Source organism: Glandiceps talaboti, chromosome 7 (assembly GCF_964340395.1).
Source record: "Glandiceps talaboti chromosome 7, keGlaTala1.1, whole genome shotgun sequence".
Classification (NCBI taxonomy): domain Eukaryota; kingdom Metazoa; phylum Hemichordata; class Enteropneusta; family Spengelidae; genus Glandiceps; species Glandiceps talaboti.
The window spans coordinates 11,405,340-11,420,414 of NC_135555.1; the positions used below are offsets into that span (position 1 = coordinate 11,405,340).

General features: G+C 35.8%; 1 protein-coding gene across 1 annotated transcript; it reads left to right on the forward strand.

The window, feature by feature from the left end:
* The first annotated feature begins 3,287 nt into the window (after positions 1-3,287).
* On the forward strand, positions 3,288-11,508 carry LOC144437737 (uncharacterized). The gene is made up of 7 exons (XM_078126747.1): positions 3,288-3,327; positions 6,721-6,779; positions 7,714-7,920; positions 8,468-8,521; positions 8,761-8,820; positions 9,181-9,269; positions 10,035-11,508. Exons 1-6 carry the CDS (start codon positions 3,323-3,325, stop codon positions 9,261-9,263), a joined length of 468 nt encoding a protein of 155 aa, XP_077982873.1. The 5' UTR covers positions 3,288-3,322; the 3' UTR covers positions 9,264-9,269; positions 10,035-11,508.
* Positions 11,509-15,075: the final 3,567 nt, after the last annotated feature.

Sequence of the window (15,075 nt, forward strand, 5' to 3'; positions counted from 1 at the left end):
TCTCAATTTTGGTCAAAAACTTGTCTATTGAAAACTATGTGATGAATGGGACTTAAACTTGGTGGGGACGTTTCTGGAGGTGTTATTCTGCAGTCATTTTTCAAAACATTTTGACAAAAACTGGCCCTAGCAACCATGGCTATGCTCTTAGCAACAGTGACATGATGATGCATAATACAAAGGTAACAACAGGGATGGGTAGGTAAGTGAATAAAGAAAAAAATGCATGTAGATATGCGCAGCAACAAGACCTCATCCATAGCAACAGCCAAATGGTGTATGTCATAAATAGAATAACAGGGATTAATAGGCAAGCAAATAAACATTCAAACAATGTATACAAATATACCTGGCAACAAGACCATGCCCATACATGTAGCTACAGCCAACTGGTGGTTTATATTTCAAAGATAACAGGCATGAGTGAGAAGGTGAAAACAAGATTCCACAAATGTAAGCAAGTATGCTTAGCACCAAGCCCGCTACCGTAGCAATACCAAATACAGTTGTGCTACAATGTCATTGGCGCTATTTGTAGTATATTTATTACGTATGGGTACCTGAAGTTCCCTAAGACACGAAATCGACATTAACTATCTGCAATTATAGTAATATATGCTATTGTACTACTGTTACGGACACTGCGATTTTTGTGTGATGTCGACATGTGAAACTAATTGACTTTGAAACCATTCGATGTTCTCCTAATAATTCTACTAGCTTGAAAACTTGCTTTGTTCCATATAACGTATTACTGCATTACACAAATCACCATAAATGGTCGTTGTAATCTCTTGCCAAACCATATATGTGGCAGTACATTATCTTTTGCTTGTGTAAACATAAAAGCAATAACGACAGGCCTACCAATGATAAACTCTAATAGTAAAGAAATAACGTGTGCTCAAATACCCTTGGATGTGAATTATTGAAGTAGACACAAAACGAAATCGTTCTGAACCCATTATGGAGCCAGGCATTGCTAGCATAAATTAGTAAATCTACATATTAAAACACATACATTTTGAGTGCACCAACACATCGCTGTTCAAAATAAGTTTTTTGGGGGCCTACTTTGTGGTGTGAACAGGTGTACATGTTGTGATACACAAACCAAAAAGGATCCCTATCTTGTAGGAATAGGTATTATGACACTGAGAAAGCTAAATAAAGTTCCCTAGTCTGTTGTATTTAATTTGTTGAAATCTAGCTATAGCAATTCATTCATGGAAATGAAGCATTGATTGTGAAATAGCTGTATTGTTAAATGAAGATGGTCTTGAACTTGTACGCGTTTTCGTCAACGAACACGCGTACAACATTATCTATGTAATAACGATTAGATATAGTGTTGTTGCTCCGACAGTCCTCTAGTCACTGGTAATTTACGATTTGTAAACTTACAGCACAGTTTGGTCCGAAAACTTAAAATGTCAAAATGTAAATTTTTGAATCAACTTCCGTCCCAAGATCCATCTTAGATGCTGAAAGAATGAATCAGGAAAAGTTCTCGAAAATTAATTCCATTATAAAAATTATATTCAAAATGTACATGGCAGAAGAACTTGCATCAAGGTGTCTAATTGGGGTCGAGCTGACTATGGCTGGTTGGTTCGGGGGAAATTGGCATGGCGGAGCGTGCCCACTACGTATATGCAAGAGTTCATCGCCGAACATTACTGGTACAGTACAGTGACACTGATCGAGCTATAAGTGTCATGTTAGAACACAATCATGGGAATCAGTAATGAGCGAAAGTGGGTGTTATCAATAGAACTAGAAAATGTTGTTTTTACTCAAAAAAGGTACCCAATATCGTGTAGAATCGAATAACACGTAATTCAGACTTCCTTGCATGAACGATGTGACCAACAGAACGAAGTTCAATGGCCTAGGATTATAATGATCATGTCATTTCAGTTTGTGTTCAAATTTACATCTATAATGTATGATCGTTCATGGCATATACTTCGTTAGTATGTTCCCGGATTGTCACTGTCAACAACACTTTTTTTCTCTTCAAAATTAGGCTCTTATCAGTGATGACGTAATTTAGTCCTCTGGACAACACCAAAGACAAAACAAGTGTGCTGATTTGTTGGTTACTAATAGGCACATAACACGATGAACAAGGTTTATATATCATAGCAATAAGAGATTATCAATTTAGAATTTTCTCTATGATCATGCCTAATGATAAATCCCCCCAAAAAATCAACAACAAAACCACGAAATTAAATATACATGTACATGTACTTGCTAGATTTTAATTTTATATCGCTGTGAATGTCTTATTTGTAGACGCATATATTATGCATGCTTGAGAATTAGATTTCTCCTACATGCATAGATTGATATCTTAAAACTTGTATTTCGTCCAAAGTATTACAAAATCAATCAATTTACACGTAAACAATTTGGTGGAAGTTTCAACCAAATAACACTACCTGTGTACGAAACCTTGTTTGGACAGTTGGTAATTATCAGGCATAATGGCTTGATGACAAATTTTACTTCATAACTATGAAATAAGTGTAGACATTGTGTTGGTAAGAACGAAATAACAGAATGATAGATCTATATCACATTCGACATTTTCCTTTGTTCATACATCCCTCGCTTTAACTGCAAATAGTTTTATACTTTTATCTTTCTCAACACGGTTAACGTTGTTACAAAGGGATGTGTAGCAGTAGTCAGCCGTGGAAATTAAGAGAGACATAACATTCAGTATATTTCAAGTCTCCAGGCAGAATCGGTTGCTAACAGCATCCATTCTTATTAACACTATTTATCAAACTTTTTGTGTTTGGGGTCTATGACAAAGACCTGTTGTTCGTTCCACGCACTTCTTGACTACTTATATTACGTATTCCCAAATGTGCATTATGTATATGTGTAACGGTTAAAATCCATATAAATACATCGGAATGACTCAAGCAGATATTAAAGGAATATACGAGTGTTTTTATATTATGACATATAAAAGGTTTTGACATTCATGAGATCACGTGAACACATCATGTAAACTTTTTTATTTGTTCGAGTAAAACATGTCTTTACATGACACGACAGTTGTTTACGATAATATGTGCGACTAACGTTAACGACCTTGCCTGTCCAAAGCATTACAACTGTGTATCCAATCGAATAGGTTTCCTGTTTCAAATGGAATCACCCCTTTGAAATATTTAACCAATGGTACCAACTTCACCAATGTGACTTGCGCAATAGATGATTTAAAACTATGAGAATGTTAGTGTAGTTTTCATTCTGCATCCGAGTATTTGTTGACGCTAGTGAAAGGAAGAAGTATTTCAAGATGAGGTAAGCGTACTGCATTAATATTTTGCCCCAACTCTCCCTCCACACACATACTTTACTTGCGAGAAATTTAGCGCAGTTTTCATTCTCCATCCGAATATACCTTGACGTCAGTGTAAGCAAACATAGTTCAAGATGAGGTAGGCGTTCTACGTTACAATTGTGCTCTAAATCTTCATCCACATATTTTTGTTTAGTTTCGTAATGTGCGTCTCTCTCTCTCTCTCTCTCTCTCTCTCTCTCTCTCTCTCTCTCTCTCTCTCTCTCTCTCTCTCTCTCTCTCTCTCTCTCTCTCTCTCTCTCTCTCTCTCTCTCTCTCTCTCTCTCTCTCTCAACGAAGCTATCCATTACCATTACAAGCCTGTATCATAGACGCCAGCTTGCTGCAGTCACAGGTCTCTGTAAAATGCACACAAGTCTCAATCCAAGACACCTTCTAACTATGTATCCACAATAGTGCCTATGCCTTCTCATGTTCTGACACATCTTACGCCAGAATGCAGTAAGCAGACGTTTTATCTATACTGCTATTAAGGTCTGAAAATCCTTCCTGATAGTGTTGTTGGGGAAATATTTCATGCTGGTGTCAGCGTTTTAAGTCTCGTGTACATTGTCACCGTATGTACACGCATAGAATTGTTTTCTTGACTTCGGTCCTGCTTGGGGAGAGGAGGATTTACTTGACTTGGACGTGGTGTCTGGGAACTCATGTACATGTACCTGATGGGCATGGAAGCCCAAGGTGTACTTGAACGACATATCCAAATAGCTCTTGGTACAATGTAGCTGATAAGGCCTTGGTTACCACACTTTGAACTTGCACTTTAAAACTTTAACCTTTTATCATTCAATCTTATCATTTTTGATTGTATGCATTCTGCTTTTACTTACTCTGCTGAGCGGCAGTACTTGATTAGCCAGTCGGGCTTTCTTGTTAGTCTGCCTGGCATCGCTATTGTTCACGTTTGTATTGCATGTATAAAAAGACGCACGGTAAATATGTATTATAAAAATGAAACTTATGTTATGTTTGGAACCAATCGCACAATATTCAATATGAAAAAAAAATCACTCATTGAATACTAATATAAACAAGTATTTTTAGCAGCCTTTACTATGTTTCTAACTTACGGGAAGTTTTTCATAATTATGCAATACATCTGTTCCTAATACTAGTTTATAATGAAAAAATACAATTAATCTTTTGACATTTTAAACAGCATTTAATACAAATGAACGTGTTTGTAATTTGGTGAATTACTAACGATTACCGTTGTTGCTGGCCAATATGATTTTTCTGTATGTCATAAGTTTTCGCTCCTCTTGGTAACGAAATTTTAAATTACCATATAAAAATGACTATTTTCGTTATACTATACATGGCCCTATGTACACCATGTAATGTTTCAGAGTTCATATCCTGCTATTTGGTGCATTTTCATAGTTTGTTATTAATAAACGCTGTCCAATTTTCAAGTTCGTTGATAAGATAACTACCTGAATAAGGAAGTTTAGCACTCTAAACATAAACCCGTTTTACATTTTCTCATCACCAGTATTGTTTTCATCATTCTTATTTTTGTCATTTTTCTTACTATTGCATTTTGGATGGATTCTCTTCACCACATTTTACTTATTCAATGGTTTGTACGTACTGTTTACTCATATATCGTATTGACTTTAGTAAATTTAAGTGGAAGACACTGACAACGTCTCTGATACCTCAGTTTCATAACCAAATTTAAAAACTAGGATTCAATGAGAATTGTCACATATTTGTAAGTTAAGGCGTATTCTTTGCAGGAGCGATCGATTATATGCTGCCTGACTGCCGATAAGTTTATGCTTTCCTAAATCATTCACTGAAATGTATTTCCATGTTGGCATTACACATCATGTATTCTTTCTATCATTCTTTTTTGTCATTTTTTTTCTTACTATTGTTGAAATGGCATTTTAGATGGATTCTCTTCACCACATTTTCTTTTCCGTTGGTTTCTACGTACTGTGTTTACTCAATACGTATTGACTTTAGTAAATTGAAGTGGAAGACACTGACAACGTCTCTGATACCTTAGTTTCATAACCAAATTTAAAAACTTGGATTGAATGGAGAATTGTCATATATTTGTAAGTTAAGGCGTTTTCCTTTGACTGCGTAAACAGTGTTAGTAATGCAGGAGTGATTGATTACATGCTGCCTGACAGCCGATAAGTTTATGCTTTATTAACTTACGATTCATTGATTTAAATTTATTTCCATATCGGCATTAGATGTCATGTGTTTGCAACTAATTGAAATAGAACAATACAAATTTAGAGTTTTGTGTTTCTTGTTCTTAATTTTGAACACAATTATATTCTGGCAACGACACCGAGTGCATAATCATGACCATTTCATATAGTCGGCTGTCAGTTTTTGACTTCAGTTGACATTTGTCGCATGTTTTGCTCTATGATAACCAAAGTAGTAAATACTGTGAAACGAAATTAACTCTCAACGCCTGTTTCAAGCAAAACTACTGTTATTGACACAATACATTTCACTAATTTTACCTCCCGGGTATATTTCTAGAAGTAAATCCCCGAGTAGGTCTTATCAAACCCATTATTATAACATGTTAAGTTTTGAATACAATTTGGAGAGAAACTGTGGAATCACAAAGCATTGTAAGTTTGTAATGTCACAGTCATGAGCATTGCATCGTTTGGTCAATTCCCCGTTACACTGTGCAGGGTAAACTCATCATGAAACGAGGTTTTGATTAAACTTATTTTCGGTTCGTACATTTGTCTTATTTTATTGGTTCGATTCTGACATGAAAATAATAGCTAGCTATTTCTATAGCCCTGCCTGCTTAGTACTGCTTTCCTTTCCTACATGAGCTATAGGTAAATTCTCATTCAGGGCCATCAATGCTCGACGATTTTGGTAGTGTGATTTAGCATATGGTTCCTACAAATATGAAGTTATTAAGCAAGATCTTTCATATACTGGAGTATGCATTCACTGTTTAAACTTAAAATAGCATGGAAACGTTGAGGCAGCTCTCTTTAAAGAGTAAATCACAATAAAAGTGTTATAGCGTCTATATTTGGGGATATGTGACAAATATATATGATAGCTTGTTAACCAATCAAATCGTGCATATCATAGCATGCATATATATTGTAATTAGGTGTAAAAGCAGATGTAAAATATTATAGTATGTTGTACATTGTTTTTATTATGTCTAAATGTCGATATATTGTTAGATATTAGTAAACTTCTATCAGTATATGGAATGAAATAGTTAACTTCGAAACAAAAATAACCTAAACACTGTCCACGTTACAGTTTGCATCCTTTAAATTCTGGAATGAATGTTATTAAAGTGAATTATTTTCCTTTCACAGATTCGGAGCCACTCTCGGAGGTCTGGTTTTGTTCTTATTTGCTGCATCTGAAGTTAGAGGTACTGTACATAGCATTGGTTATTACACCCAAGATCGGGGTTGTATGGAAAGTGTAGTCTATGCAAATTTGAACCAACCTTTAGTCGTCCCACCCCTTTTTTGAAATGCCACACAGTTAGTGCCAGGGCGCCGACCTATTGAGTCCGTCAGTGGTATTTATTTGAGATTGTCACTGCAACACTGTATTACTATAGGTGATAACATTTTACACTTTAGTCAAAACAAATGTTGACGCAAATCCCCACTCATGATCTGTTTACCAAACACAACAACCTTGTGGAGGTTGGGTGACTTACAAAAAATGTATCACTGAACGCATGGGAGTGATACACTGTAACTTACTTGTTTCACAATTATTGATAACTGTGAAAACTATTTTCAATGGCGGTTCCACTAAATGGTATACTCAAAGGGGAAAAAAATGACCTTTGCATTTGCTTCAATAATCAATTACAACCATGCTGCGTAGTCTACGCTTTCCATTGGCAGTCATAACTATGGATAAACTCTTCACTGATATCACATCAAGGTGACCATTCTTGCTGTAGTAAGAAAGTGGTTCTCAGTGAATCATTAGCATTAATGTTTGTGTTATAAATTGACCGGTTGAATTAACCTCCAGGTATTTATTAGTACTATTTGAATGAATATTATTTAATGACTAAACTTGCAAGGTTACTGAAAATTATCTTGTGACGTCACTGAATTCTAAATATAACAACACTTTCAAGGGGGAATTTTCTTCTGATCTGTAATGATGTAGTCAATAAGCTTAATATTAGCATATATTCTAGTATTCTCAAATATATCAAATACAGAAAAGAGTCTGTGATATGAAATCATAATTAAAGAATTTCTTAATTTACGCCATTGTTGAATTTTGAAAAAGCTACAGTTGTCAACTATTTGTTATATCATTTGGCATCATTGCAGGCCAATGCACGGTTGACAGTATTCCACAACCAATGCCACCAGTTAATGGGGCCTGGGTTGGAAGTGCACCTACAGCTGACACAGCCGACCAAGGCACAATAGAAGTTTCATGCGACGCTGACTATATATTGAATCCAGCTAACGGTGGTACCTTGAATTGTGAAGGCACTTCCTGGAATCCTTCCAGTGCACCTACTTGCGTAGAAGGTATGTGATAATTGAAAGAAAACGATGATAATCTGTGTTGAGGGGGATTCACCGAAAATATAAAATAAATGTGTCATCGTCATCTTTGAAAGCATTCCGTAACAAACAATTTTTTCAAGTTCAACTTTTCCTTAATTTATAATAACCATGTCTGATTATTGTACTTTTTGGAAAGCAAATGGTTGACGTATTTTAGTTTAGTACCTGAATAACGTCTGTGTATAAAACCTAGTCAGACGTAGTACTAAGATTTTAATGTTTCAACTGGATACAGGTACACCATTTGTCGCGAAATGGCAATTACAAATAGTACAAGCAGTCAAAATACAATGTGATCTTCGGAATCTTCATGTCTTATCGTCTATATTGATTGATAATGTTGTTATTCATAGTGTGATCGTTTATTGGTTAAATATACAATAATTGTTGTACTTGTATGATAGTTTTATATATCAGAATTGTAGTATAGCCTATAGCATAGTCAACTCAACCTAACTTGAATATAGGTACATCTATAACATATTTGTGTTCATTTTCTTTTCATGAGATGTTGATGATGAAAGTAGTTATGATGATGAGACAACTGCTAGCTCGAATGTCGGTAAGTTTCGCTGTGTACTGTATTATCAGAGAGAGAGAGAGAGAGAGAGAGAGAGAGAGAGAGAGAGAGAGAGAGAGAGAGAGAGAGAGAGAGAGAGAGAGAGAGAGAGAGAGAGAGAGAGAGAGAGAGAGAGAGAGAGAGAGAGAGACGGACGGATGGACGGATTGATATAGTCAGTTACATCTAAATTGAACATAGGTACATGTCTAACATAATATTGTTGATATTCTTTTCATAAGGTACTACTAGTGGTGATGATGATGGTGGTAGTGATACGACCACTCCAGACTCGGATGGAGGTAAGAAATTCCGAAGTATAATGTATAAATCTGACAGGGAGAGAAAGGGGGAACGGACGGACGGACGGACAGACAGACAGACAGACAGACAGACAGACAGACAGACAGACAGACAGACAGACAGACAGACAGACAGACAGACAGACAGACAGACAGACAGATTGAATGTTTTATGGATTCAAATTAAATAAATATACCCAACATGGCAACTGTACTGATATATTTATTCTAATAATGTACTGTAAATGTTCATCAATTGATTGATTCTTATACTTTTCGATTGATTAGCTTCCAGCCTTTTTTTCACCGATCTCGTTATATTTGTATATTAATTTCATGTATATTACTTTTTCTGTTTAGAAGACGCAGCTGCAATTCCAAACCTGAATGTGTTCCTAGGGCTGACAATGATCCTGGTTGCGTTTTTCTCCAGGATGATGTAAATCAAGGTATGTGGTCACATTTAGTATTCCATTATATACCATTATATTATAGCATTACCAATTCCAGTGAATTTTGTGACGTCATCGCTGTACATTATTACTGATAATGTACTCCGTTATTGGGCATCGCGGCCCCGGAACGAGCATAACAATACAAGCTTATTTGTTCTGTTTCTTCATACGACTAGGTATTTTTTTCGAAATGTATGTTGTTACTTATGATTCATTCATGAAACAAATTTGTGTTCACAGCAGTTCATTGAAGTGTATATGTGTGTGTACGTGTACGTACGTGTGTGGCTATGATTAGTATTCAGCTTCCGGGCTGAACATGGCAGACGATGTTCAGCGCTGTGTATATTATACTTTGTTTTGCGTTTCTCGGTCTACAAATTCACTGGAATTGGCAAAACTATAAAATAATAACAATAATGTACGCCCTCCCTGTCCATAATGGACTCAAGCAAACTTTGCACTCCATAATGGGCTCGGCTGTCGCCTCGCCCATTATGTCGTTCAAAGTTTGCTTTCGTCCATTATGGGCTGGGAGGGCGTACATTATTGTTTAAATACAAGTAACAATTGATCGTTTACGAAATTAATGTATGTGTTTTATTACAGAGCTATATTTGACCCTCCCATATGTACCTAGTTTTATTGAGTTCCATGTATTGTCATCCATTACGTTAATTAGTTCATATTATACCTATCCAAACAAGATAATAATTCATACTAAACTTATCCCAATAAATTCTCTCTTTTTTCCCCCAGAATTGTCATTCTAACACCGGGACTAGTATCACTTCGTACACCGTACACCAGGCAATCTGATAGTGTTTCAACTCGTCTAGTACAACATTATTTTAACAGAACTCCGAACCATTTCAGCCTTTCCAAATTGTGTTCATCTTTAATGTTTTAATCAGTATATCACGATTTGTGTTGTTACTATCGCCTTATCGACTCGCTTCGTACTTCATTCCACTCTAGAAAATTAAACTGTTTTTCCTCATAATTTAGTAAGAAGGTGGTCGTATCTGATCTTCTCATTTTTCTCTGTATTTTGCTCTTCGTGTTTCATATCATCTGTAGCCTAATACCAACGATGGTACTTGGCAGCACGCTAACATATTTAGGGTTTGATCTACCGCCAATGCATATTTCCTTTCATTTTTCACCCGGATCATATTTTCAGATTATGTTTTCCTTTTACCTTTTCCTTGTCTTTCCTTTCTCTTGTGTGACATCTTCCTTCTGATTATTTTTACACCATCCCAGTACAAGTTCCTAAGACATTAGTGTAAATCTATCTACACTTCGTTTGTAATTCAGCACTGAATATTCTTTACTTTGATTCGTGTGTAATTTCAGCAAATTCGCATTGTCACTATCCACATCTATGACATGAAACCATGGCAACTGGTGTTAATCTATGAGGGTATCCGGATGATGGCATACCAGTAACTTGTTACTACAAAGTATCGAGTGTCTGGAATGCTGATTGAATCCACCTGAGATAAACACTGGTTAGAAAACCAATCTTCTGTTAAATTCCAACAACACCAGACTTCGAAAACTATCGCATTATTTACAGTACAAAATTCTGTGGATCACCTCTCAAAATCCTTCCATTTTAAGCATTTATCTATCACTCAGATGATATTTCCAACTTTGGCAGACGTACGATCAAAAGAGCAGTCATGGCAAATGAAGGGTTTTAACTTCCCAAGGAAGGCAGCTTAATAGAAGTGTGGTTAATTATGCTAAACAAATAGGAGCGTTTTGACATGTGATGGTTTACTGTCGTGTCATAGGTCAGATTTATTGACAATGTGATCGTACGCTAGATTTCTGCTATAATGTGTACTTAAATAAGGTTGTAACAAAAACTGTGTGAATAAAAGCTCACGAATTGTTGGCAGTTGTTTACCATCAACAACAGCAATTTGGCAACAGAAATTTAATTGTACGCAAATTGTCCCAGGCACTCAAAATGTTCATTAATATAGCGAGTATCAGTGTACATGCAAAACAACTACACTATGTAAGTGGGCAAGTTTTGTCCAGTGTGTGCCTTTTAGCACCAAAACTGTTTCCAATGAATCGTTATTCATCCTAAGAATTAATACCACTGAAAGAGAAAAAAAGTGTACTTTGTAGTTGTTTTCTTCTCGACTAAGTGAGGAATGTTCCAAGGAGATTCATACGATCTAAGTGGAGATGATTTGAAATGAGTAATAAAAATCAAAGAGATATATTTGATTGTTTTTATCTTATTGTGTTGTGTTGTGTTGTGTTGTGGTTTGTATGTATGTATGTATGTATGTATGTATGTATGTATGTATGTATGTATGTATGTATGTATGTATGCACGTACGTATGTATGTATGTATGTATGTATGTATGTATGTATGTATGTATGTATGTATGTATGCATGTATGTATGTATGTATGTATGTATGTATGTATGTATGTATGTATGTATGTATATATGTATGTGTATGTATGTATGTATGTATGTATATATGTATGTATGTAAGTATGTATGTGTATGTATGTATGTATGTATGTATGTATGTATGTATGTATGTATGTATGTATGTATGTATGTATGTATGTATTCCCCGATTCAATAACTTTCAAATTAGGATGTCCCTTACTGTCTTCAACTTCCAACATTACACTTAGCCTATACGTACCTTATACGGGATTGCAACCCTTGTAATAGTTGTCTAGAAATGCTACTAATCGTCAAACATGATGACGTTGCTTTGATTTGATTTACAATCAGAATTTGAAAATCCGACACACGCTTCCTGTAGCACGCTTCTTGCAGTTGGACAGAATTCTTGAGTACCAGTGTCTTCAACACACGAGTCCTCACAAGGCTTGATGTCTCAACTCTTCAGAGAAAACATTATACTTGCATTTTTGGGTACCTTTCTTGCATTTGGACGGAATTCATGAGTACGAGCGCCCTCAACATATTCAAGAGTCACTTTCTCCAAAAAGTAGCAAGATGTGAACGAATTGAATGCCTTCCTAAGGGATTGTTGATTCAACATCCCTTGTTATCAGCAATATATACTCGGCATTTTATGAAATTTGTGTTAACAAAATATAGGACATGTATTTTGTCATCGTCAATGTATGCACCAAGTCAAATGAAATTTGAATCATGCATTGAGATGGTCCATAGTTTATACCTTAATTATGCAAATGATAAAATGACATTAGTGATACCTGATATTAGCGCTTTATTATCATCGATAAATATACTAATGATGTGAAATTTGAAGCTTTAATTATTACGATATTGCATTACGCAAATATTATTAATAATGAAAAAGATTCAATTAAATTTATAAATGAATATATCGGTCATGTACACCTTCAATGCATATTTAAAAAAGCGTGTCCTCGTCAGAAATTGTGTCGGAACTAAAAATCAATAATGCAGATGACTAAAAAATTTTGTAAACGTTCTCCATGATGCTAGCTAACTCGAACACGTGCCACAATTATATATGAAATTTGAAGCTTCATTTTAAGATATTGCCTAATTAGTAAATTACCAAGAACTATTAATTAAGCAAATGACTTACTATAAATGTATTACATTCATCGATGAGAAGAAAAAAACGCCTATGTCTGATATTGCCTTGTACAATGATGAAGTTTTTTATTTCATGGCTTCATTTGCATAACTAATTATTCTTCGTAATTGACAATGGGACAACACACATGCCAAATTATATCTTAGCAATGCATGCTTCATATATGTTGATGATAACAAAGGATAGCAAGAGCAATCCATAAGGACGTCCTTCAATTTACTTTAGATTTGAAATTGAATGAGTCATTTGTATAACTGATGATTTTTGATAATTATGCATGAATGCAAGATTCAAATCTCACATAATCGTGTACATGCATTGGGTGATAACAAATCACATATCACCGATATGACGTCTTGATGATATAGTCTATGATTTTATTGAGTGCGTGATTTCAGATAATGAAACAATATTTTTATCCGTACAATGAATCTCAATGACAGAATGAACGTGTCCTATACCTTAACAATGCATGCTTTAAATTGTATATACTCTGGAATATATGTTGACACAAACAAGGAAGTTTCTTAAAGTGTTGATAACGAGGACATATAGAATCAGCAATCCCTAAGTAAGGGATTCAGTACACATATGGTCTTTGCTAGAAACGTTATGACCACAGATCTATAGGGTCAATGCATAGCATACCTCTTTTGGACCTTGTGCCTCATGAATGTATTGAGGGCGCACTCGTACTCAGGTCTTCGATCCGACTGCAGGAATCGTATACTAGTTTTAAACGTATGTAAACCGCAACTGCAAGTGTAAATTCTTCTTAGTGTTCATGGTGTTGTCTTTGTAGAGGTCAGACATCACGCCTTGTGGGGAAGAGTGTAATTTTCAAGTTCAGATTGTAGATCAAATCAATGTGGTACCATAGTGACTGTTGAAGAAACTAAAAGCTATCTGTGCAAGATATTGATAAGCTTATGTCAGCATTCAAGACAGAATGATATGGCAAACGTTTAAGTCAAAAGTATTATTCTTACTCTGGCTGTAGTTGTTCGTATTTTTTCGGTGTTACAGAACAATTGCAAACACATTTTTGTATAGTTTTCGATGGAATCCACATTTTTATTCCATGTTTTCAGGATTTAATTCAAGTTTTCATTTTATTTGAGATTATTGTTGATTTACAAGCCTGGATTATTTTTCGTCAAACAAGAAATTTTTGAAATTCAATATTTCCCCCCTTCTTTTATTAAGTTTCTTGGGACTTCTCGATTTCCATAGCAGGGGTGTGGAGTAACTCAAATGACCGACTCTCAGTAGGCCTACACGTCCTGTACTCCGCACTCGCGTGCACATTTGATTTGAAGACATACGAATACATAATTATAAAATGGCGCACATACTGCAGATGATACCCCTTTCTGTTTGCTAAGTGCTCAGTCTTCATCCAACCCAGAGGTCCAACCGTTCAACTCATTGCTATAAACGTTTTAAGCTATTATTTGTCAGACAATGACTACACACAAGGAAAGCTGTTGTATTTAGGGCGTGGCCAGTATCGGTCGATTTTGTTTTAACCTTATCATTAGCAACGCGGCATTGTCTCTCCTAGCATCTTCCAAGGCAACGGCGAGTTTCTTGTTTTCATCGGCTAACTTGGAAATATCAGATCTTGACCCCTCAATTCACTTACATTCTTAGCATATTCAGCCTCCGATTCGGTTTTATATTTCTGTAACTCTGCATTCGCAACACTGCACACTCTCTCTAACATATTTCTGGTAGTTTGTTTTCATTATTTGTGCTATCTCGTAGCCTGGCTTCCAATTTTAAGGGTTTCAACCTGTACGTAACAACCACACTGCTGGTTATCTCTAACCCAACTACCATACAACCTGGATGAACTTTGTCCAGGTTCGGAGCCCCATCCCCCCCCCCCCCCATACTGTGTCATTCTTGAGCGAAGAATCTATCTGTGGCACAAGCCTTTGATTACCACGAGCGTTCCTCGACGCCCTGACAAAATACCAGGCAGCCAATCGACTAATCTTTTTTATTTGTTTCTGCTGTGACGAACTCCGCGGCGTCATCATCTATGCAATGATGTATGACGGTATAGACAAATCTCGCCCTTCCAGCTAGATTGTACATGTATCTCTGGCTAGTTTAGTAACAGATGCAATGTTAGAAGAAAGCAAAATAGCAATCATATCCTTGTGATTTCGTTCTTGATATTGTGCAAT